General features: G+C 44.4%; 1 protein-coding gene across 1 annotated transcript; it reads right to left on the bottom strand.

Moving 5' to 3' along the window:
• Nucleotides 1-791: 791 nt before the first annotated feature.
• On the bottom strand, nucleotides 792-23,103 carry LOC146199157 (endochitinase-like). Its single transcript, XM_084592725.1, has 8 exons — nucleotides 22,967-23,103; nucleotides 21,983-22,204; nucleotides 17,296-17,558; nucleotides 16,039-16,142; nucleotides 9,298-9,421; nucleotides 2,964-3,155; nucleotides 1,728-1,850; nucleotides 792-998 (listed from the first exon to the last, which is right to left on the bottom strand). The coding sequence occupies exons 1-8, from the start codon at nucleotides 23,037-23,039 to the stop codon at nucleotides 822-824; spliced, it is 1,278 nt and encodes a 425-aa protein (XP_084448851.1). The 5' UTR covers nucleotides 23,040-23,103; the 3' UTR covers nucleotides 792-821.
• Between the last annotated feature and the right edge of the window lie 3,339 nt (nucleotides 23,104-26,442).

Genomic DNA, 26,442 nt, shown 5'->3' with positions numbered 1-26,442 from the left:
AAGCAAGTGCTGAGCGCAGAGTGTAGAGCATACCTTGAGGATTGAAGTGGTGTGTCGGGGAACGAATAAATTAAAATCCAAGAGCAGATGCTCTACTTGGAACGACATCAGTAGCAATGGCTTGATGCCAATTGTGTATCTATGCGCCTACTACAGAGTGCAAAAATCGACAGTGGTGCCAAGTAGTGTGCTGTAACAAGCCTTGTGGTGTTCATGCATTCCTTATACATTTTTTCATACATTTCTTATGGAACATAGCTGTCTTTCTCCTTTGGAAGCCTTATTGCCTTCTTAAGGGAATTAGAACCGTCCAAAAAAGATGCAGGTTTTCACTATATGTTCTGATATATCGTTTATGAGCTGTAACTATAAGTTTGTCACGATTAGGAAGTATTGAATGAAAAAGAAAAAAATACCAAGACGGACAGAAACGACGTACCAAGTTGACTCATTGCGAGTTATACTCTTTTCCACCCCGGTCCTGTCCGTCTTCGTCGCCCCTTCACGCTAGTTTCTATCATGAACGGGAACGATTTCACCCAACTATTGTCATTGCTTGACAAATGTTTGTCCAGAAGCTTTGAATCTATTTGTAAAACTGGCACCATGCGTCGCTGCCACAAACCACTGTGTTGCTCCTGGAGTTCTGCCGTTGGTTTTTGAGAACTCCGAAAACTAGCCGTGATACCGAGTCTTGTGACGAGGAAACAAAAAGGCATGCTTTTTAACGGTCATTTATTTCAACTCATGAAGGTGGTGCAAATTGCACTGGCAGGTGTGGCGCGTGAGTTAAGCATAAATATTACTCGTTGACAACTAGGTCAGCCGGTTGAGGTCTGCGACTGGTTTGCTCTGATCTCTCGCAGTGCCTTCTCGCCGACCTTGTTGAATATGACGGTCATGAGCGGGTTCTTTGGTCCGCAGACTCCGCGGAAATCGTCCAGATCATTGTTGAATACCATGACTCCACGGTAGCCTTCACGAAGGATGAAGTCCATCTGAGGCGATACAGAGAATGCAAAAATGAGAAAAGCATTGCCTATACTGTCTTGGCAGCATGAAAAAAACCTGTCTAAACAAGGCACCTTCCTGACAGCCGCATTTAGGAGGTAAAACGAACAAGTTAATAAGTAAAACTGGTTCTTACTTCTTCGAGAAAGTACAACCATGAATCTAGTTTGCAAAACGTGTAAACTTCGGCATAGAGCCGTCCATCTAATTAACTGAAAATGCGGATGCAGGTGTTGTGACGTCATTGCGTTGTGAACAGTTTCCGAATACACCACCACTGCCCATATTCACGTAACAAACTAGGACCGTTCTATCACATTATTGACACCAGCGCAAATGTTGGAAAAAAGTAGTCTGGTTTGTTTTAAATTTAACCAGGAGCGAGATATAAAGCAGGTTCGATGATATCCCGAGAGCACATATCCCACGTGCGTCCAACAGGGTTGGACGCACGAGGAATGAAAGCGTACGCAGGAATATGATGTGCTCTGCAGTGTGGCAAAGTGATTTACGCTTAAATGTAGTTAATACTAAAAGAGGACTAAGAGTACATAGCTGGTTTTGATAGTGCTAACCATGACAGCAGATTAAATTATTCATTCGGATATAACAAGGTGCCGACGTAATAGAAGGAATACTCTTACAAATAGTATACGTACTGCTGATGAAGCAATCTACAACGTTTTCTAGGTTTGGATTCAGTTTTTTTCTCTCACCTTGTGACCAACGCTTTCTGCATCTTCGTAACCAACCCATTGGTCTCCGCGGTAGGCGTAAGGGCACTTCGCTTCGTCGTCAAACACTCGAGTCCAGCCATTTGATTGGATGTCCTTACATATCTACAAAAGAGATGCAAAGTAAAAAATGGCGTTTGAAATGCTGTGTAAGGATTGCACAGTTTGAGCAACACAGTTGAAAGAACGTTGCATTGGAAAGCCTACTTGGTACAGTGTTAGGAATATTGTTGAGGAAGTTTGCTTGAGTTTGATTCAACACCTTGATAATAATTTTTAGGGGTGGTTATTTTCGTTTGAGAGCTTCTGAAGCTCGTCAGATTTGTTTCACTCAAAAGTAAAGAAAAGCAAAACCGCGAGAGATTTATGTTAGCCGTTAATTTTCGAACAAGCATGGGTGTCTAGAATCAAAACGCAGTAAAAATAGAGCAGAGTTCGCGAAGTACTAGCTTGACGCCAGCAAAATTACTCGCTTAAAAACACGAGGGAGAAGTTTGCAGAGAAGGAAGCACCGGAATACGAGCCTTGTTTCGTTGCTTAACGTTATAAGACACCTCGTATTAAACTGCGGTGGTGACCCACCACCTGTGCGCTTCGTGCTGTCAATGATTATCAATTCATCGTGTCATAAGGTAATTGAGTGCGGAAATACATAACCGAATATATTTTAAAGCCGCTAAGAAGATCAAACAGCTCAGGCCCTCTGCTGTGCTTGCTTCAGTGAACTAGCCCCACATCGCACTCTATTAGGTTTCAGTGAACCGCTTCTAGAACACAGATTAACCCCAGCACGTTTCATGCAAAACGCGCGTCCGCACACACACACACACACACACACACACACACACACACACACACACACACACACACACACACACACACACACACACACACACACACACACACACATACACACACACACACACACACACACACACACACACACACACACACACACACACACACACACACACACACACACACACACACACACACACACACACACGCACACGCACACGTGCACACACACACACACACGCACGCACGCACGCGCACACACACACACACACACACACACACACACACACACACACACACACACACACACACACACACACACACACACACACACACACACACACACGCACGCACACAAGCAGAAAATAGTGGAACGAACCGGGTATGGTAGATTTTATATAAGTGAAATGATACGCATACCTCGTAGTAGCCTTTCAACTCATCTGATCCAACAAAGGGACCGGCCTCCGCTCGTCCACCGAATATTATGCGCGCCTTGACTCCATTCTTCGCCGGGTTCCGCAGCACGTAGCTACGGCCGTAGTATGCGATGCCCAACATCAACTTCTTCTTCGGGGCGCCCATGCGGACAAGCCTCTTCATTCCTTCGGCCTGAAAAAACAAAGTGATAAAAAAAACGCCGGCAAAAATTTGGGTCACGTTCTGAAGCTGTGAAGTTTTATTTGGCCAGCATTGCACGAGAGTAGTGTGCGATTGTCGCTTTTTTTTTTATTGTCTGCCTTCATACCATAGTATTTAATCAAAACGATATCAACAAACAGCAGACAAAATGCTAATTAAATACAATACCGTCGGGGTCAGCTAGCATGGTTCTGGAGTCATCGCATTAAAATTCACATATACACAACAAAGGCTCTCTTCTTGAGAGCCACTCGGGAGGTTCCGCAGTATCTTTCTGTATTGCCAAAAAAACCAGTTACGCTTTCCCGAAAATAACTTCGGGCAGGCCGTGCCTCTTTATCACAATGGTAACCAGCCATTCATCCATGCAGTGGCGAACGGCGGCAGCGACGGCTACGCGTTTCGGCGTAGGCGTGCGGAGAAATGGCGCCAAGAGCGCCGCGCAGCTAGAGCAGCGCGCTGCCCCAGCTGCGTATTGCCAAACCATATCCCGTAGGAGCACTCGAGCAGACGACGCTCTGGCGCGTGATTCCTCTGAGCAGCTAGCAGCTTCACCTTGCGACAAATAGTGCTAATATTGTCAAAACGAATAAGAGCGCATTTAAAGGCCGTTGGTCTCGTCGTTTATGTGACTCAATGGATTCGCACTATTCGTCTTAACACTGATGCGATTGAAATATTTGTTCGATTCTTGTATAGCGATTTTTTTTTTTCAAATTTTTTTAATTCACAACGTTAAAATAAGTTAACAAAAACTTTCCTGGAGTGTGCTCTGCTTTAGGTTGCATTAAGGGATGCTTTTGACTCTAAATAGCAGAAAAACCAGCCGTGAACAGAGCCACAAGGTGACGGTACGACAACGGTTATACAAAGAAATTACCTTCACCGTAATCATTTCCTGCCTTCAGCGAGTGCATGTTACCTTCAGTTTGCGTTCAGAGACACCTTTTAGCAACAATCGGTATTACAACGGTTACACTTTACCTACACAGTAAGCATTTCCCATCTTCAATGTGTGTATGTTACCTTTAGGTTGCGTTCACATACACCTTTCAACAAGAATCGCCGTTTTCAGCGAGTGTACTGTTAGGTTGCGTTCAAACACACCTTTCAGCAACTATCGCAGTTTAACTCGCTGAGAACGTCGTCTGTTCGAGTGCTCCTACGGGATATGGTTTGACAATGCGCGCTCCGAGCGGGCTGCAGAGCTGGTTACAAGAGACAACGGCGACACCGACGGCGACGACGCGAAATGCTGAAACGGGCGCCAAAGATCTGTGCTCTATAACGAGTCCTCAACGGTTTGAGTCAGAGGTGGTGCAGTGCAGCCTCTGAGATCCGTGACAAGCAGTGTCAAAACAAGTATTTCATTTGCGAAATGGATCGGCCTTGCAAACATCCATATACAGTTTTTTTTTCGACGTATGTAGCTAGTAGAAGCTCCGTTGACAATGAGAGTGGTCTCTTATTAGAACACGTTACCATATCGACACAAGCCAACTTCTTTTTATTCTCAGTGCTCAGTTTATAATTCACAAACAAACCAGCACCCAAAACACCTTTCTGGTATGTCTGAAGAAGCGCTTTTTTTTTTTTTTTTTCATGTTGACTGCCTGCTGAAAACGACCGCAGTGCCCTATAAATGAACACTGATATGAAATTAACAACAAATACGCAACACTGATAACCGAACCGAATTTCGGAAGCGTGAACAATGGTGTTTGAAATGGACACTTTTACTGGATTTGGATTTAGATAAAGAAATAAGAAAACATGCGCCCATAAACTTGCATTATCATGGTTCGCACTCAGTTTATCACCCTTTTCCTGCTACGTGCTGCCGATGCAAAAGGAAACTTGCTTAGGCACGTAGCGGTTCATCTATGTTTTTACCTCAAAGTTTTCTAGTTTTGCATCGCGGCATCTGAGCCGATAACTGCAGTGAAAACGCAGGCACGTAGCACCCAGGTTTGGTTAAAGTCATAAAAGAACTCCATGGGTTATACCGCCGACGTTTTACGGTTTAGAAGCACGTATATTTTTGCAGATAACCAAGAAACAAGATGGAGCCCAGGCACTGTTGGACCACGAGGTACGTTATCGGAATATAAAGATTTGTCAGCATAATAATTCGTAGAACGGAGTAATTTACGGACCAAGAATGCCCCCTTCCGCAAACGAGAGAATTGGAAACTGACTCGGAGGAGCATGAATGGCTGGGCTAAAAACTTTCGCGCATTTCAGAGTAATGCAGCAGATGGAGGTTCTCGGAGGTTTGAGATGTAGCGACAGCTGGACGGCGAATTACAAATTAGCCTGATTTGCACGAGGGAACGCAAGGAAAGAGTACGAAAGCAGTACAGCCTTTGTCAAAAGTGTAGAGCCCAGAGGGTCTGCTTCTGAGCCGTGTAGTGGAGCTGATGTAGCATTAATGGAAGTCCTTTCCAATGGAGAGGGTAGGCCAAAAACCTCCTTAACATTAAGAAATTTGGAACACTGGAAATGCATTACAAGCTGCACGAAGTGGCTCAGAAGCAGAACCCCTGGGCTCTGCACTTTTGACAAAGACTGTACATCTACGAGTTAGCGTTAAGAAGGAAAATAAGATAATTCTGGATTTCGCTGCGGAGCAGATATACAGAAGAGGACGACTATTTTTGTGTTTAAGCGATGAATGAGAGTCTGGCAAATATCGTTACGGAGCACGTACTAGAAGCGGAGGCTAGATTAGTTAGAATGCGAGATAGCTCTGATAGAAACCGAAATACCTGATTAAAGAACGCCAAAGCATCAAAGCTCGCAATGCCATTGAAAAAACGGGCATAACTCTCAGAATTGATCAATAACTAAAGGTAACCGACGTAAGGAAGTGTAATATGGACATAACCGAGTATGCGCATGTCCTAAGGAATGGCGGTATATTAGAAAGAGGAAGCTAGGTGTACGAAAAAGTCAGATTACGCTATAAGAGATAAAAACGAAGATCAAAGCCATTAGAAGTATGGATGAGATAGCTAAAGCATAAAAAAATTGAACACAGATATGAAAGAAGGGGACATCCCACCAGTAACGGAAGAAGAAATAAAGAAACTATTGCAAGCAATGCAGAGGGCGAAATCGGCTGATAAGGAGGGTTGAAATCTGGGTCAGTTGGTACATAGACAGAGAATAAAAACCAGCCAAGGGACGAGGACGAAGAAAGACGATGTACACACGGAAGCTGTACATCGTCTTTCTTCGTCCTCGTCCCTTGGCTGGTTTTTATTCTCCGGCTGGTAAGGTCGATTGAAATGCAAATCTCTTAAAATGGGGTGAATATTCTGCCCGAAAAGCATGTCACTGTCTACATGCAATGCGCGGATTATCCTCAGCGTATTGGAAGACCGCTAGTTAATACAGGTGAAAGAGGGCTTCAACGACTTGAACATTTTCTGATCGATCAGTTTACTGTACGCTGCCTTCAAAGTATTTAGTAAGGATATCGCTAATAGAATGACAGAAAACAAGGAACCATTTTCAGGCCATCTATCAAGAGGCCTATGGCTGTCCTGGTTTACGGGAAACATATAACTGAAACCCCTCCGGGGTGGCGCAGTGGTTACGGCGCTCGACTAACGCTCCCTAGGATGCGGAATCGAATCCCGTCCTCGGCGGCCGCTCTTCGATGGAGGCGAAAAGCAAGGCGGCCGTGTGCTGTGCAATATCAGTGCACTGTAAAGAAACACAGGTGGTCGAAACATCCGGAGTCCTCCACTACGGCGTCTCTCATAGCCTGAGTTGCTTTGGGTCGTTAAACTCCAGAAACCACAAACAAATCTTATAACGAGGTCGAAACCTCAGCAGTGAGGTGAGCATTATGTAAACAGGGTGCAGAAGAATGACCTCTCGATGGTATCTATAGCTACTTTACGGCGACCATAGCATTTCGGAGGAAAAGGGATGAAGCAGTGCCAGGAAGGGTGTCAGGGCTCGAACTGCAAATCATGATCGAAGGCGTATAGGCGGAGTAGAACGGTGGGGCTAAAATGTAGGGGCGTGTAAATATTTGCGTTTGCAATATCCTTGTATTTGATTATCAGAACGAAACAATCAGGGTACCTCGAAAATTATTTTAACAAAATCAAATATATTATGAACTTTTCAAATACGTTTGAAATGTTTGGCACGATGTAGAAATCTGGCCGACCGTAGTAGTATTTTCTTCGACGGGTCATCGAAATGGAGGGCCCTCACCGACGCTGCGTACCATCCTGGAGGGTTCAGTGTCATTACACATGCTCACTTGCATGGAAGCGTTCATAATGTTCGTGCATACCCTCTTACACGGCAAGGTTTAGGAAAATTTTGCAACCTTGTCTTGATGCCTGATCTCGGGAGCCGGGGCTCATAAGTTTTATCTCTCGTCTCATGTCTTGGGGTATGGCTCTAAGTTATTCTCTATCGTCATCAGTGAGAAAAGATAACTTTTTCTAAACATAACTTGACGTTCATATAGTTACCGTATTGTATTCGTTTTGGGACGCCTTAGTGGAGATTAGTGTTTAGTCTTCTAACAGCTTTATCTTTAACTCAGCAAGTTAACACCATACCGCAGCGCCCAATCCGTCGTTCCAATATTTCGAACTATTGTTCGTCCCACACGATTGCCAAAAACGTAGCTAGTATAAATACAAATATTTTATTCGTATTCAATTCGGAGCTACCACTATTCGATTCTTATTCGATTCGGCAGTGAACGCGCAATATGCTTATTAGATTCTCTCCGAAAAAATTACTACCCCCCCCCCCCCTCTGCTGAAACGCAATATACAGAAAACAAATTAAGTTGAGTGATCTCAGAAGAGAATAACAGTTTACGATAGGCAGTAAGAAGTTGGAATCGATAAAACGCTATATATTTGCGCAGGCTGTAACCTTAGATCCGAGACTACGCTTGTGACATCTATAGGTGAATAAGAATAGGATGGATGGAGTGCATTTGGCCGGGACACTTAGGTGATGCGCAGCAGCTTAGCAATACCTTCAAAGAGGAAATATGCTACAGCTGTATATCACCACTACTCACTTGTGGGGAAGATATGTGGAGGTGAACAGAAGGGTTTGAACATGGATTTAGGGCAACTCAGTGAGGTTTGTAAATTTAACTGGAATATGTCCCGTTAAAAGCAAGGAAAACAGCAGTTATAGATGATGGAAGAAACGTAAGTTGCTGACATCTTGGTTGAAATCAAAAAGAAGAAAATTAGCAGGGCTCTGTATGAGAAGGAGAAATAACTTAAGGTCTTCGTTGTAACATCCTGGTTTCTAACTGAAGGCAAGTATAGCAGGGAGAAGCAGAAAGAGGGCGTTAGCGGGGATTATATATGGATGCAGCTGGCACAGGACCGGGTTAACTGAAGGAATATAGGAGAGGACTTTGTCCTGCAGTGGGTGCAGTCCGATTGATGATGATGATAGTGAATTGTCCGGATTAGGTGATTTTTTGAAATATACAGCTTATTGGAGGAGCCACGCAAGTCACTTTTTCTTAAAAACGATCGCTTCTCAGTCATGCCACAGCATCAAGACACAATCTTCGTCTTACACGACTGTGCATTCTGCAGCTTTCTAGTCCAGAGAAAAAAAAAAACATGAATAGCTTTAATCATAGCAGCTACAGCGCTTACTTGCTATTCAGTTGTACGAGCGCGCATATGCACTGCAAGAGCTCAGCGTGCAGCGTGGCGATGACCCTCGGGTTACTTTCGAAGATGAGCAAAATAGGCACGTTTGATGAGAACTAGAGCTCATAGCCTGATAGTGTTCAGTGCAGGCTAGCCCAAAGGAGGGTGATAAGAAGGAACTGGTACACACCCACAGATAGGTCTTGCGCACATGATATGCGCACATAACATTTTAACACGATGCGTATATCTGCAGTGAGCCCATTTTTGAAGTAAAAGAAGCTGGGGTGGCCGTGCGCTTTGTGTTATCTAGTCTGTGATGAAAATAGTTAAACGAAAAATGTTTCTTCGCATCACTTTCTTCAGAAATTCAATGCCACAGAACACATTGCAGCAAAGCGCACAAAACGTTTCTTTAGAGTTATGCAGTCCTTGCTGTTTCCACTCACAATGGTCAGGTCCTGGAAGTAAGGAGAGTCTCCAGCTCTCTTGTAGAGGATGCTGTGCATGTCCGTGAACCGGTTCCAGGTGCCTCGGAGGTCATACGCAAGGACGTTGAACCAGTCGACATGTCTGCATAGAGGGGCAACAAGATATGCGTCGTTTTTATTTCCCATTTTAATTCGTCGTGTCCTTTCCTTTTTCTTCATCTCCTTTCGGCATTGCAGTCACTTCCCCTTCGCGATACCATCGCGATTTGCCCTCGTAGTGGCAGGAACCCTTCTATACAAACGGCCGCTTTGAGAACAAGCCGGTAAGATTATTTCTCCTCCGTGCCCTACGGTTAAAGACGTTCTCTGGCGTGGAAGTCGCATATGAAGGCATGCGACGAACTTAAACAGGAGTTTTGGCATGTGTAAACGAAAGTTTATAGGCCTCATCTGAAAGGTTGCAGGAAGCTGAGGAGGCAGATGAATAAACCAATCCTAAATTTTATCTCTGGTTTGCTTCATAATAATAATAATAATAATCATCATCATTATCATCATCATCATCATCATTAGCATGACTATACCAAATGCAGGGCGAAGGCCTCTGCCATATTTCTCCAATTAACCCGGTTCTGTGCTAGCTGCATCCACTTGACCCCTGCGAACTTCTTAATCTCATCCGCCCACCTAACTTTCTGCCGCCCCCTGCTACGCTTTCCTTCCCTCGGAATCCAATTTGTTACCCTAAGCGACCATAGGTTATCCTCTCTTCGCACTACATGTCCTGCCCATGCCCATTTCTTCTTCTTGATTTCCACTAGAATGTCAGTAAGTTGAGTTATTTCTCTGGTTTGCTTTCTGTTATTTCTGGTTTGCATAGCTCTGCTATATTCTCCCCCGCCGTCCTCCTTATCCTTTGACCTGCATTAACTGTTATGACATCGCATTCAATATTCGGCTATCAATATTTTCGTGATAAGAAAGAATTTGTCTTACCTAGCCGCTTGAGTGCGGAGCTTACACCCAAACACAATCAGTTTGTCCTCGTGGTTGTTTTTGCTCTAGCTTACCGAGGCTATATGTGTACCATAGGTGGAATCAAAGACTGTTTCGTCTTTCATACATTTAAAGTTCTTGTATTCCTTTCGGAAAAATTTCATGGCAGCATAATTAGGAACAGCTTAATACACGGGGGTTCCGGTGCTCTATCGCCATCTGTAAAGTCCCCAAGAACTGCTTTGTCAGAGGCTACTTCGAGTTTAAACTTGGAAACACGGCACTCTTGAAATAAGGAAAACTCGGTGTAGGCTCCATTTATCGGTTCTGAGTAGCGTACAAATAAACGCAAAATTTTTCTTGTGCGCTTTCTTGCGCACTGTATGAAAACCAGGACTCCGCCCATCGGATTTTTTTAAAGCCGTACTGCGTCAGACAATTTGAACAAGCAACTTGGTGACGATGAAATATTTAAAACAAAAGTGAGCAAAACTATTCGTAATAGCGACGGAAAGCAGTGGTGGTGAATATGAACCCCCCCCCCCCCCCCCCCCCCCCTCCCGACTAACTCAATCACCCACCCTACTTGACTCGTTAACAGGACTCTCTTTTGTCCGTCGTTATGGCAAAAGGCGGCGTGGTAGAGCCCCGCACAGGACATAAGGAGGCCTCGGGCTCGGATGACACCGGTGGCGCGTTTGTTTTTTATCTATTTCCTATTACAGGTCCAGAATTTGGCTTAATTTGGCTTTGACTTAACTGTGGGATATTATCAGAAACTCTTATGCACGTTTTCATGGCAATAGTCAGAGCTTCGCGTGCATGGTGTATATTTCCTTTTAAAGGTTAGCCTACGCATACACCGAATAGTTAAATCCACCATAAAAAGCTTATGGGCTGCGTTTCTGAGGATAATTATTTAGTGAATACGGAATATTGTAATGTACCTCTTATGCACATTCTGACATAAATTGTCTAAGCTTCTGACACGTAGCGAAAGTAGCTTGGTTTTTGCATTTGTCTTGCGCTTTGTCCATAAGTATCCTGCTCCGTTTTTAACTAATCGTGAGGTAACTATAGAAAATTGTAAAATACCTTTATGAACACACCGATAGAAATGGTCTAAGCTTCCAACGCGTACTAAAACTTCGAGGTTTGTCCTGCGGTCACAAAGAAGAATTCAGTTTGGCACTGAAAATCAATGGGGCTCGACTTTGAAAACATTAGCGAAGAACGAAAGCATGTCGGGGGGAAAATCTACGGTTTGGTTGACAGTTATCGTGATGCTGAAAAAATTGTGGAAACATTACGTTTAAAAATTTTTGCCAGGAAATGTCCAACACTTTTGGGTATGAATAAATTATGTGGCATGGAAATACTAGTTTCACTACGAGCTCCTCATAGATCAGCACTACACGCACGCAAAATATAATAATTTCCGAAGGTTTTCCCAAAGAAATTACGTAAAGTTGTCGCCCGCCAACCGCTAACTGCAGATCAAGCTGCTTATCTGTCTTACGGATGAAGAAATCGGTGACGCTGATGGGGACTTGCAACCTTCAAAGCGTTGTGTGGTACCCTGAAGTGACGAACTGTACGCGTAGCTTCCAGCAATCTTAAAAAAATGCTAGCAAGTGTCGTGCTCTAACTAACTTCATTCAGCACCACATCTGAGTGGAAAACTGCACACGCATTGCTTTTCAGGCGGCGTCCTATAGTGTTTATCACCACGTGTGTGTTGGAAAAATACGCCGTAAGTTCGCAGATTGCCCTTATGATTGACTCTGCTGCAGTAGTTGTGATTTCTATTTTAGTGTCTTGTTTCCCAACTGGTTTTATAAGCTCAAACTAATCATGGCATATATATGCATTCCAGAAATGGACGCATAATCTTGGCGGGCACGCATCAAATGACTACACTTTATTTTCGCAGCAGCCCACGTGTCGTTATTACCGGTTTAGATGCATATCTCATCTGTGTGCTGCAGCTTCGCAGGAGAGAACCATCATTCGAATTAAAGGCGTTAAAAAAATACGATCTTGCGAGCCGGTGCCTTTTGTAGTGCGTGCAAGACGACTAGTGCCGCAACATTTTCCCTTTAGTAGTAAGCCAAATTAGAAGTAATTTCTTATACACGCCGCATTTCTTATATAATGTTTCCTCATACCAGAAAACATAACCCTTTTTCCCTTCCGCATAAAACGGGAAGGCCATGCGCTCACATCGCTCTTCATACGTCGACCATGTGCGTGCGTGCGCGTATCGGCACGAGAGTGCACTAAAAAGCAAGAGGCGCATTTGAATTCTAAAACACCCTCTACTTGCACAAAGCAGCCGATTCAAGAACAACGTCGCTGCTGTCCTTTCAGCTGCCGCCTAGCAAGCACAAAAGAGTGTGAATGCTGTTGAGACCAATGTTCCCCCCAGAAATCACAGTTTGAGCATCTCCGCCCCTCTCGGAGATGCAGTACACAAATCTCGCTGTCGCTTGCGAGCGGTCCAATTCATGAATCAAAAGAGATCAGAGTACTCGGTCTCTTCATCCATCACCAAAGACGCCCTGACACAACACTAGCCAAGCTCTGCCAGGTGGGGGACCAGGTGGGCCGTATGGTCCGCCGGGTGTCTAACAAACGCGGGGGGTTGCGAAGTAAGGATGCCTTGCGGCTGGCAAACGCCTTCGTAACCAGTCGAATCCTGTATTCGACTCCTTACCTACACTTGCGGAAGCACGAGGAGGATACCCTTGAGGTGATCCTCCGAAAAATCATGAAACGTGCCCTCGACCTCCAAATCTCCACCTCCAACAGTCGGCTCATGGCCCTAGGGGTGGTGAACAGTTTCAGGGAGCTTCGGGAAGCACATTTGATGAACCAATATACCCGCCTCACACAGACAGTGTCGGGTCGCCGCCTTCTTGCCCGGCTGAACATTCAACATAAACAGTTCACAGAGGAGAGGCTCCGCATCCCAGAACTCTGGAGACGCGCCCTCAGAGTGCGGCCTCTCCCTGCCAACATGTCACGACAAGACCATAATGGGCGGCGCCAGGAGCGGGCGGAAGCCTTGGCCCGCCATTATGGCAACAAATCAGGTGTGTTCTACGTGGATGCCTCGGGCCCCCATCCGGGGGGCTGGTATACGGCCGCAGTCGTTCACAACGGGAACGCAGTCGATGGCCTTACATTCAAGGCCAAATCTATAACACGCTGAAGAGGTAGCCATTGCACTTGCCGCCTCAGACCACTCATCTAAATATATCATCACCGACTCACGAGGGGCTTGCCGGAACGTCGCCCAAGGGTGGACCACCCCCTTAGCCTATAGAATATTTCAAAATTGCTGTCGGGACACGGACCCCACGTGCCAATATCTCGTCTGGGCTCCTGGCCACCAAGGTCCTGCAGGGAACGAGGCAGCTGACGCAGCCGCCCGCGCGCTTTCTCTCCGGGCAGTTTCCTAGGGACTCGAATCGGCTGCGGACATTGATTCCAATCTGGTCTACACATTCACAGATATTGTAATTTTTTTATAAAAACTCGCATCGCAAATACCCTAACCCCTGCAAAGGGTTAGGAAAAGCGAACGAGAGGCTGCTCCTGCGCCTCTTCACTAACACAATGCTGTGCCCGGCAGTACTTAAACATTTTGACTCCCAATTCACTGGACAGTGCAGGTACTGTGGGGAGGTGGCTGACACTTACCACATGGTACGGGGCTGCCAACAAAACCCATCCCTTCCCCTCATCCCTAACCCTTCCCGGGAGGACTGGGAGGCGACCCGGCTCGGCTGCTGCGACCTACAGGCCCAAAGGGCCTTAACGCGGCGTGCGCGGGCGGCGGCAACCGCCAATGGGGTCCCTGACTAGGGTCTCCACCCAGTATTATAAGGCCGAAGTCCTTAAGGCTCCGCGTCAAACCTCCCAATATGAAATAAACGTTTTCACCACCACCATGCACCATAACGAACTTGCCGCGTGCAACAATGACATGTAGCCTTAATGCGTGGAGTGCGAGGTGAAGTATTGAACGCTCGTGTTTGCGTCTGGTTTCTCTCTTTTATAATTCGTTCGTTTTACGCTTTTGTAAGAGATGGTTGGTATTCTTGGCTACTCTGCGTTACGAATCACTGTCGCGCGCATCTGATAGTTCGGGAGTCTCTAACGCTTCGCTTGTACGCAATTTTCTGGCCCACACAAGGGTTGTTTCAAGTGAATAATTACCTATTTGCTACCGCGTAAGGCTGTATGTACAGAAAGCCTCGCTTTCTATGCATTCAGTCTCCCTGCAGCCTTTGGCTGCGTATTCTTGCTGCAGTCTTTCCTGACTCAGCATTCGTCTGTAATGCCCTTTGTTTCGTGGTACCAAAGTTTGCGACGCTATACCGTGCTCTGCTTTGTCATCATCATTGCAAAATATGTGTGTTCATTGCACAGAAAGCTTCGTGTATTCCCCTGCTGCCCAGCGGTTGAATTTTTGTAGTTATTTCAGTCGTCATATTTTGCGGGTTTTTAGTGGCATATATTTAGCGGTTTAACAAGGCATCTCTGATAGATATTTTCAGCCATAATGGCACCACAATTTTGAGCTTATTCAGGTGAATTTTTAACCATGAAATATTACTTGTATTTCTATTTTCTCACACCTGTAGTTCTGAGCATGTTTATAAGTGCAAATGACTGAAATATTGAATTTTCTCTTCTTTTCTCGCTGACCAAGAATTCTTACGTTTCGCATAGACACTGCTGGTGAACAAGCGACGTTTACAACTATCTCGCATACTAGAATACCCCCTCCTACGCCCTTCTGGTTCGAGGGATCGGAGACAGCAGATGAAAAAGGTCTTTAATCTGCCAAACTATGACAAGGCTGACATGCGTCACGCAGTAGCGAAGGGCGTATTAAGGCGACTGCGTTTAAGACCCATTTCTCCAGAAAATCCGGCTGGTCGTTGGAGAGAGAAAAATCACGGGCATGCCTTTCGCAGGTGGTAGTTGGCAGGTAAAATGGCCGCGAACTGATTGGCAGAAGAATTGCATGGCGTCACTTGATGATACGACTTAGTCGAATCGGCTGGATCTACCAACTTCTGGGATGGGAATTGAACACTTCGGTATCTACTCCATGCTACTAACACTCTACTCCCATGCCAAACAGGTGCGTTCGTATGACCTGTTTGCAGCGGGACTTTATATCGGCATCAAATGGCCTTTCACATAGTGTGCCTATTTACAAATGTATACTGCGAGAGAATATATGCGATAGAATAGAGGCATTAATAAGGGATTAGCGATTCAAGGAGTAACAATGTGCATGAACGCGATCGTAGATCCACGATGGGAGCCCCGCTGTCCGAAGCCATTAACCCGTTGCTCCACACCCTTGAAGGCACATCTGAGGAGCCCCACAATTTTGTTTTGAGAGCCCTATATCGTAAGTCACCTTGATGATGTTTTTGTTGTTACCTAGTTTTGGTTATGACGTAAGTACAAAAAGCACACGTTTACGGTCTAAGTGCAACAGCTTTTGCCATAATTGAAATAAGAAACACTGTATCCTTCCTACTACCATCACGGGAGATAATTAGCCGTGCTTGCATGCTATACCTCCAAATTTTGTTTAGGCAGCGTGTCCATGTCGTCACATGCCCGCAACGTGCTCCATTTACTTCATCCCACATTTTTGCATGTTAGGTGTGCATTTCGATTCGTTATAAATACACTTTCAGCACTCGGATATTTGAATCATAAATATGTTCTTACCGTTGCATAGTGGCAATATCATAGCCGTCATCCAGGTAATTCTCCTCTAACGGGACAGCGGCAGTCAAGTACAGTGGGTGTGCAGCGAAGGCTTCCTTCAGCTCCTAGTAAGCAGAAGCAGACGCGCGTTGCAGGTGCAGGTAAATTGCAGGCTCACGGACGTCCAGGTGCTCGATGCTTGCGAAAGAAGATGCTCTTGTGAGAACAATATTGCACCATCATGTACCAATTATACCTATGCAGTTGACTGTGCGAACAAATTAAAGGACTCAAGGCATCGGTGATGTGAGAATATCAAGATCAAGGACTATAAGGTACAATAAATTAAAGCTGTTTGATGTAAGGTCTATACTAATCTTTGAGAGAAATTTTGAGGAATGTCAGGTTATTTAATTATGTTAGGTCTTTAGCGAAAGCAAACCCATTAAACAGCATAGGTCCACAAATCTTAGGAAGGCGGTAATGTTAGAGCACATGCACAAATAATGAAACGACATCATCAAGCTGCTACGCAGAGTGAAAATAATAGCGCGCAATGAAAATACAATTTTGCGTTTTTAAATGAGGTTACATGCCACGGTCGCGGGCTCCTGTTTTCATACGTTGCGGATAAGTAGCTAACAACATTTAGTGAGGCAAACGTACTAAGTTCATGTTGCACTAAGCTGCTGGGATGAAAATCCTCAGTAATTTTTGGTGTATTCCGTTTGTATGGAGCAGCAGAGTACGAAAATGGATAAACACACAGTCTCACCATCCTGTCTTACTGACAGAAGAAAAAACCTAGTCTCAAGTTGCTTCATTTTTGCTTGGGGGTTGCATTCATTCCTCGTCACTATGACCGATAGCCTTGTCTGGGGCATCTTTGGCTATATTGAGACGACGAAGCACACCCCGTGTCAATGTCTTGTACTGCAGAAAACCACGCCCCGTATTGTAAGCTAACCACCTTCATACTCGCCCATAGTCTGTTATCCGAATCATGCTGGCAATAGTTGTAAGCACTATAGGCTTGACATGCACTATTGAGGACTACATGCTTGGGCGTCAGGTTGCGACAGCGAACACTTCTCACATCTCTCTTTGAGTATTTCATGGTTATTTATCCTTCTCCCCTTTTCGATTTATGTAACCTCTTCCTCTTTGCAATAGAGCGGTGAATCCGGGAATACTTTTCTTGTTAACCTTCCCGCCAATAGTTTAACCTTTCTTTATTTCTTTCTCTTCGCGTGGTTATGGCACTATTTCAGTAATTACCTTGAGAAGGAGTACGAAGTTCTCCTTGTCTTGTGGCTTGCCGCCTCGCTTCTCGTAGCCGGGATATTTCCAAATTATTTCGAGGCCGTCGAAGTTGTAGTCGAGCATCCATCGCAGCGCACTCCACACGAACGCGGCCCGGTTCTCCGGCTTACTGACCATCTTGGAGAAGACTTCTCCTCCTAGGTGCCACCCACCGACCGCCAGCATGGTCTTGAGGTACAGGTGCTGGGTCTTGAGATTGGTGAAATTACGGTACCTCTCTGAAACAAGTGTGGTTCGAAGAGAGCAATTTGAATGAGCTCAGTGACCTAGTTTGCGAAAAGCAATAATGTGCGGTCTTGGAATTTGATGCTCTCCATTCAACTAAATGTCCAGAGTATGAGTCGACCCTATAAAATTTCCATGCGATGCATTTACAATAAACCCCTCGGTAATTATACCCCAAATGAGGAAAGAGAAGAGCGAGAAGAAAATGTTGCCTGATGATGTTTTATTTATATTGGAAGAAAGCTACACCCTCTCTCAAAAATTAGAGAGCAGAGGCCGTTACTGCAGGACCAAGCTGTGTTGCACGCTTTTCATTCCAAGCATTCCTAATCTCTTGAAGGTGAGAGGAAATGTGGTCCTCTACCCTCTGCAACTTCGGTCTTCCAAGAACGCTACAAGAAGGAGACTAGATTGCTTCCAAAGAACTCCTCTGTTCTAATCTCGGCGGCAGAACAAACGACACCTAGGTTTTAAAAATACGGATTCCCAGGGCTTTATTGGGTCAGGATTCGTATAGTTTCACTTCATACCCTGTCATTGGTGACTGCACTTAGCAACGTAGTCTGCAGGGGGATAACGACATTATCGTAGCGACACCATGAAGCGGCACTACAAAGTCCATAATGCCACTTCCATAAATGGTTCGTAACCACAAGCTGTCCTCTCAGACAGACGGCAACTGTGATTGGCCATTTGTTTCCCCTACCTTCTTGATTAGTTTTCTCCGATTAACGTCCCGGCCAGGCGAAATCAAAAAGAAATGAGCATACATACGTAAAGTAATCGCTGTGTTCTGACTGTTATATCAGCCTGGGACGTTAACGGGCCTTTTTCAGGTACTGCATGCGCACGTACCAAGCTTCCTCGGCCGTCTTTTTGCCAGGCATTTCCAGTGAAAATGGCGGACAATATTCCTGCACGTGTACGTTTGCGAACAGTGCGTGTGCGACCAGCGAGGCGACGAACTACGACATACTAATTAAGTGCAGTGCTATCAATTTCTTGCCCGCACCCACACGAACCAACCTCCTGCGAGGAGACGCGGTCAGGTTTACCTACATCGTTCAGTCTGCAATTAAATGATTTAAGTATAGGCTGACAATTCAGAGCCTTGATATATATAAAAGGGAACATTTCGTCGCATGTTCCACGAAGACCACGCAGACTAGCGTGCTTTGTGATTGACTCCCCACTTGGAGTTTGCGGCTGTGGCCATTTAGAGCGCATGGCCACACTCATCTGCCTCGTTAATTGTTTATTGCTTATTTTGCTGAGCAACTTGACAGTCGCAGTCGCACAAATTCTGAGCGTGAAGTCACTCTCAGTGAGCGCTATGTTGCGCTGTCTGTAGAGAGCAAGAAGCTGTTCTGTTTTCACATTCATAAATCTCACGACTGTGGAAAGAGACAGGTGCGTCCACACTTCACTCTGCCTATCGACTCGGGGTGAAAGAAGCCGGCACCACATTTAACTACTGCCAAAGAAAGCCTACCCTACCATTTTAAAGAAGTTTCGCAAAGAATATAGTAGTTAGCGAAGCAGGCCTGGTCCGCATGCTCAGTTCTAATGCTTACCACCAGAGTGATGGGAAAATAAAGGAAACAGTAACAAGTGCGATGAAAACGTTATTTTTAATTTCTTTTTGTGGTAATCTCGCTTCAGAACGCCTAAAGTAGCCTCTTAAAGCATAAGCTGCACAGATTTTCTGACGCACATTTTTTCTAAGGCGGCAGCATTTAATGCCCTGTTCTCCATACAATCTGACGGCAGCATTGTGAGCGAAAAATTTCCTGCCAACTATCAAGTGCCAGAGGCACGTCCTCTGTGAAGTGATAGTTAAGAGGTGGCATAATTGGCCACGCAGTTATGGGGTTGTGTGATGTCATGAGACCACATGACACGGCCGGATGGGCGGGGTTGGCCGGCTTGGGTAGCTTCTTTGGTATAAGAATCTCGGAACCCTTGGATCCCGGCAGACACTATCCGCCCCAGTGAAAGAAATAGTCAGATTGTTGCTATTTCAGAACTTTTCCCTTTTCATGCTGCTAATTATTTTGGTGCTACGAAATACAAAGCCCTTTTCTGACCCTACGCTATCGTAGGAAATTTTCATATGTACATTGTCGCCCCCATTTAGTAAGAACACGTAAGCAGGTGGTAGCTGTCTTTAAAATGCCGCTGCGTTTGACTCGACCGCGCATTGTAGCGAAGTGACAGGCCATGTAAAACACCACCTCCAGGTCCCTCTGGGCCTTTGCATCGACATGCGGTCGCGTCGGAGGCAATGACGCTTTAAGAGACCTATCCCCGGCTCCCGTTTGGACGACCCTCCCCATGACGGCCTTTGAAAGTCTCAACATAGGGATTTGACACTATTAACAGTGCTTAAATTTTATAATTTAGGTGGTTATCAAAATTTTTACATACATTTTATGTTGCAACGAAAGATCAGTTTGGTTCGAGATGAAAATATTCCACAGAAATGGCTTTACCGAAGCGAAAATAAATAATTACTGCCAACATTGAACACAGGAAGCTTACCCTGCGAGTTTTGTCGACGTTTCTAAGGCTTTCGACAGAATTAACCCTGTTAACCTTACTAACCAGCTATCAGTATAAGAAATTCCATGAAAGTCACTTGATGTTGTAAAAAGCTACTTACAAAACCGTATTCAGTGTGTTCTAATTGTTAAACATAAACCGAAATGTAAATCCGTCCGTCACGGAGTACCCTTGGATACAGCATACTGGGACCTCCTGTATTCAAAATGTCTATTATTTATCTACTCGAAATTGATAGGGATGCCGTGTATATAGTATATGCTGACGGCAAAAGTAAATGTGTATCAAGAATTGATGATAATGAACTTATACGAAAGGGTAACGAGATTTTAGCCAAACTACATAAATGCTGAATGAGGAACGTGTTACTAATAAGCCCCAATAAAACAAAGGCGGCACGCTTAACATTTTAGAGCAAATAATTTTAAATATTCCGGGTGCATTCCTCAAACCCTTGACAATAACATAACAGAGGTTACCAGACAGTAAAGACACTAGGCACGTACTTTATAGAACATATGCTCTGGGGCTCTCACATAGTACACCTACAGATCAAATTTGCCCGTGTGGTAGGTATTGTTCGAAGATTTCAACTAACATTGTCGACAAAAACTAAAGTTGCAATATATTTTGCCTTGTGCAACCCAAAATTCTCTGTACCGCAACCTAGTATTGAGAGATGCTACTCTGACCAATATTAACAGCTTATAGCTCCAGAAAAATGCATTAGGAGCCATAGCAAAAATTATATATTGACCGTCCTCAGCACCGCTACTTTCTCGATACTGTGTTCAAAAATTTAGTAGGCTGTAATAAAACAAGTTAGTTAATGCTCATAAGACTCAAATTTGTCCTAACGTTAGTTTACTTACCAGAATATATAACTTCACAGGAGACCCAGCACCTTCCTTGGTATACTACTATCACGAAAGAACCTTCAAGCTCTGTGATATGCACCGCCCTCTTCTTTGAACGAGTTTAGTACCACCAAGAAAATATCATCAATATCCCTCAAGAGAATACCTGAAATGCTTCTGCAGTGTCTTAGTCATATTTGTGTTTGTTAACCTTTGTTTTAGTCTCTTTTTATGTATGTCAGTGTTTTGTCAGCCTTTCAGTAATACACAAAACAATCCAAATCGCAGCTGTTTTTCCATTCTTGAAACTGTTAAATTGCCCTCGCGTTTTTTAAATCCATGTTATTATTTTTATCGCTAATATTGGGTTTCCTAAGATTTAATTTCTTTGCTGAGCCCCGCAATCACGAACACACCCCAAGTGATGACAAGCATCAAGTCGCTATTACGCGGCTTTTCCTCCCTTCGCCTCAAAAATGTACTTGGTACGTTGTTTGGAATAAACCTCTATTGTACTGCAGTGCGTTAGAGACACGCATTGTGATTAATATAATTGTTGTTGAAAGTTCAAAAAACAAATTGTACTTTTAAGCAGCTCTGTGGCATAGCTTGTAGCTGCGTTCTAGTTCATAACCTTTACCGCCAACCACTATTCAACATCTCAAAGCAGCTCACGATACTTTCACGATATTTATCCTTTTATATAAAATCTGAAAGATCAAGCATTGAGGCATGAGGTCCCATATGCGCGTCATGGCCGGTTTGTTGAAATGTTATTGCTGCTCGGCATTAAAGAAAATAAAATGAGAGAATTAAATAAATATTAATTTTCTTACTACATTTTCATCCCAGTAAACGATGATACATTTCAAGTTATACTTTTGCCTTATCATTTGCTTTAGTGTTTGAAATGCCGGAGCCCTGTCGTCGATCTTTGCCTGGCTTACCACTAAACATGATAGCACCTCTGAATTAGTTGGTGGCAGCGAGGAACTCACGTTCATCTGCCTGGTATTCTGGAATCATGCTCTTCAATTCGAAGGTCTGGTCGTCGATACCGGCGAAGGCGAGCACTACGAAGGTGCACATGTCTAATGGCACGTCTTCTACCTGGTAGTTCATTGGAGCGGAACGCGCGCTTGCCCATCCATAGTAGTAGCACACCACCGGAACCTCGAACTTGTTGCGAGGTATTGTGATACCGTGGATGGCGTCACTTCCTGTAACGAAGAGAGGGTATTTGTGTCTGTATATTTCTAATGCATGCATGGGGCATATCTAATTTTATCTCGAGACGCATTTATTGAAAGTAAATAATGATCTGGTAAGCCACCACAATATTTAGTACGAATGTTGCAACAGGTAAATGAGAAAACGTCAGCGTGAACAAATCGTGACGAAAACCGAAAAGCAGTGAATCAATAACATCACATGTTGAGTACTTTACCTTTAAATCGTCAATTTTGTTAAGGATATTCGATGAAATCGGCAACTACTTTCAAAATAGTCAGGAAACACTTGGTATCGGAGGACGCCGTAAGGTTAAATGTGAACACAAAACACTTTTGCTGCCAGTTATTTTAGCCAACGATTCGGTATGAACTTATTTTGCACTTATTGCAACATTAAAACTTGTAGCCTTGTAACGACAAATAATTGCTGAGTATGTTAATAAAATGAGGTAAAAAAGAAGCTCAGTTACATTTTCACTCACCGTATTATTATTTTACAATGGAATACTGAACGCTCTCTCTGTTGACCCTAATTGAACAAAGGAACAAAGAACTGCACCCCCCCCCCCCCTTTCTTTTTGGGACCACTTTTCTTACATATTTACTTCATACCTCAATGACAGATAATACATGACATTACATGTACGCGATAGCAGGCGTTATTACAGAAACCAAATAGTAAACACACGAAGCCATTTGCTAAAATGAAGCACTCTACTAAATATACATATCAAGAACTCGTGAGGGTACCTTTGGTCACCGCTGAGGTTGGTTGCAGGAAAAGTGTTGTCAGGTACACTAACACTGGAACCAAGAACGACATCGTGCCTGTCTTGCTGCCGGACTAAGAGGGACTGCAGGATCACGCGTCTCACGCCTTCCGTTGCACGCGCACCAGTGAATCTTGGGTTGCTTAGAATGACGACCTTTTTTCTCCGGGATTGCACAACGCGGCTACAGCGTTGCATCCAGTTGCACCCAGGCACACGAGGAAGTATTTCTTATCTAATGCAGAACTGTCCAATGGATTCGCAAGCAACCTAGCTCAGTAGTGCAGCTGGTGTGACCAGTGCGAGTGAAGCCCTCGGTGGGAGGCGTGCGAAGACGACACAACTCATGCCGCCCTAGTGGACGACGTTCTATCGCTTCGCATCCCTGTTGGACGTCCCAGCTTCCTTATCTTAACTCTCACTGCTGGAAGCCGGCTGACCAGCGTAAGCAGCGGATGTGACAGCGGCAGTAGGCATGGGTGGCAGAGACAACCGGCTTTTCGCTGCGTTTGCTCCGACCGAAGACTCTCCGCCTGTATGTTTTCAGGCTCCCATATACTGCCTCCTCCTCCCGGAGCCCTTCTCTCCCCTTGTTCGCGAGTGCCCTTCACGTGCAGCACATCTCGTGACGTGTTTCCCGCCCCAACTTCTCTCGTTCTGTTTTGCTGTTTTCAGTTTCTCTTAATGTTGGTGCTCGCTACCTGAAGGTCATACGTACCCACGGACAGCGCAATTTTGTTGTTGGCCAGATCTCTTCTGCACGTGTGCCTCTTGGAATCTCGCTTCTTCTCCGTCGGGAGTTTTTTGACGTGCCTCCGGAGTGCGAGCGCAAAACACTAAGCGTCGTCCGCGCATTTTGGTGAGCACTCTCAAAGAGAAGGCGCATAAGCTCAAGCTATAGCTTCGCTTACACAAGGCTGCACGCCAAGTATTTTCTCCTTCCCGACTTGCAGATAGCGCCATGCAATTTTGTTTTTGCCCTTTCTGCTTTCGTGGTAACAGTGCTCACCGATAACGCCTGAGACGGGCTTATCAACATCGCTCTCATTCCTATATTTAGTCTCACTGCCCCTAAGTTTTATTTACATACTTACACTCTTTCTGTTAATTTTTTCAGTTCTGCTCAAGCGAAATATTTGAGTACTTGTTGTCCATGGGTGCTATCTGCATTAAAAACACAAGTAGCTCTAATATACTAATGTGACCCTTATTATTCTGGGAGTGTTGCTATTCGGTCCTGGCTATATTGTTTCGCAATATCATTCAGTGCACAGATATATTGACAATGGTGCCTTTCGTAAAGGTACGCTGCTTGTATAGCATCGCGATTATGCCTTGACCAAGAAAATAGTTGTTGCTGCTTTTCTCGTGAAGTAACCACTTGGCCCCATGAGATAGCCAGTCCTCGACTGCGCTATAAACTAAGGAATCAGAGTAATTTCTTGCAACCTGCAATCTTCTGTACTTGTAATAATTACGCCTAATTCAGCAGCGCACATTTCTTGGATGTCTAATTTGCTCGCTCACTATTTAATATTGTCTTGTTTAGCTTTGTTTTATAGGGCGTTACGTTCTGAAGCGGAGGACTCCAGAAATTTCGACCACGCGGGTTCTTTTGACGTGCACTAACATCGCACAGTACATCTGTTAAGTGCGCGTTTGAAGCGCCCTGGTCGCGGGCAGATAACTCTTGAAAAGACTGCCATATGTGTGTATTTTCGCCGGCGTTTGCGTGTGTTTGTAAGCCAACGGAGCGGCCGTGGCAGACGCCTCCTCCCTCTGTACGGTCCCAACTTGTGAGGCGGCCTGCGAGCTGGCGCCGCACGGACGACCAGCAGAAGAGCATCGCTCGCGAAGACATCCGATCTGCCTGCAACCATCCCCGCCGAGCCAGCGAGTCGGCTTCTGAGAATTCGACGGGCGCTGGCGGTCAACATTTGTAACGGGGGTGGAAGGCGTCTTCACCAGCATACATGGCAAAATTACTTTTGAAAAGGAATTAAATTACATTACTAATTACTTAGCTGAAAATCGCAGAAGGTAATTAAATTACATTACTTATTACTGCTCCCCAAAAGTAACGAAATTACATTGCAATTACTTCTACTGAGTAATTCAATTACTTTGAAATTACTTTCTAGTTTCCATAAATGCAAAAACTAAGTAAAGCTATTAAAACAAAACAACAACTTGTTCTCCAGAGTATTCTAGTTGACTGTCTCCTGTCTGTCTCCTTTTGCCAATCCTTTACACTGGCTTCGGATTGCAGCACGTCGTTCCTGCTTTCGCGCACTCTACTTTGTTGTCTATTGAAGGAGTAGTGGCGCACTTTAGTAAAAGTAATTTCTAGAGGAATTAATTAGTTTGCTTCGAAATTACTACTAAAAAGTAATTCACTACATTACTAAATTACCACACTGAAAAAGTAATTCATTACATAACAAATTACCAAAAAACGTATTTAAATTACAGTAATTTCATTACAGTAATTACAGTAATTTCGGGTGCCGTGACGAGAGGCCGCACCCTGGCTGAAGTGAAGTTGTGCCGCAATGGTGTATATAGTGTAAATAAATTCTGTATTCTGCAATTAGAGTGATTGGTCCATGTAATCGGGAGAGGAGTGAAATTTCAAGAATATAACAAGAAGAAAAGAACCTGATATTTAACTACATCCCTCCGAGATCAATATTTAATCTCGTGCCCTCAGGGTCAGCAGTCTAACTTCCCTTAACCTTAACCCTTACCACTCAACCACAGCGCCTGGGTATTGTCATGTATTCTTTACAACAGTCTAAGGTCTTATGCAAACCGGTGACAGAAGAAGAAAAAAGACCTAAATGACATTCTTGTTGTGAAACCCACTTTTATTCACAAGTGCCACAGAGGTATTGAAGCACATTGTATTGTTTAGCGTCGAGCCTGTAGGCAACTCGATATCGGATGCTGCGTAGTAGACGAAAAAAGAATATCTGAAGCTGACAAATACCGGTCTTCGAAAGTAGGCATCAAAATGATCTTGGTTGTGACAGAACGCGGCTTATTCAAATGTGCAGGGATATCTTTTGATTTAAGTATAAGACAGAACATGCAAGAAGTAAGTACTACTATGCTACTTGTTTGGCTATTATGTAGGATTCGCGTGTGTAGTGTTTGAACTTAAATTATAAGCGTTGAATTCTAAACTTTTTAATTTTCCAGCATCGCTGAGCGTTAGGTGCTGCTTCACTACTGCCGTATTGAAGCTTGATAACTAATGGAGTCTTTGGTTAACCGAATAAACACGCAAATTAAGCCTGTGCCCACAGAAACCACAACTACAACAGAATATTTTAAATTATAGTTTTCTCCTGTATACCCTTTCAAAATATTCATTCATGGTTTGACTGCGCTCAATGCGTTGACTCCGAAATATGGTGCACTGAAACTAGATGTTAGAATTATTTCAAAAACAAC

The sequence above is a fragment of the Amblyomma maculatum genome, chromosome 2 (assembly GCF_055883805.1).
Source record: "Amblyomma maculatum isolate TAMU_Amacu chromosome 2, ASM5588380v1, whole genome shotgun sequence".
In the NCBI taxonomy this organism is placed as follows: domain Eukaryota; kingdom Metazoa; phylum Arthropoda; class Arachnida; order Ixodida; family Ixodidae; genus Amblyomma; species Amblyomma maculatum.
This window is presented reverse-complemented; position numbering and strand designations above follow the sequence as displayed.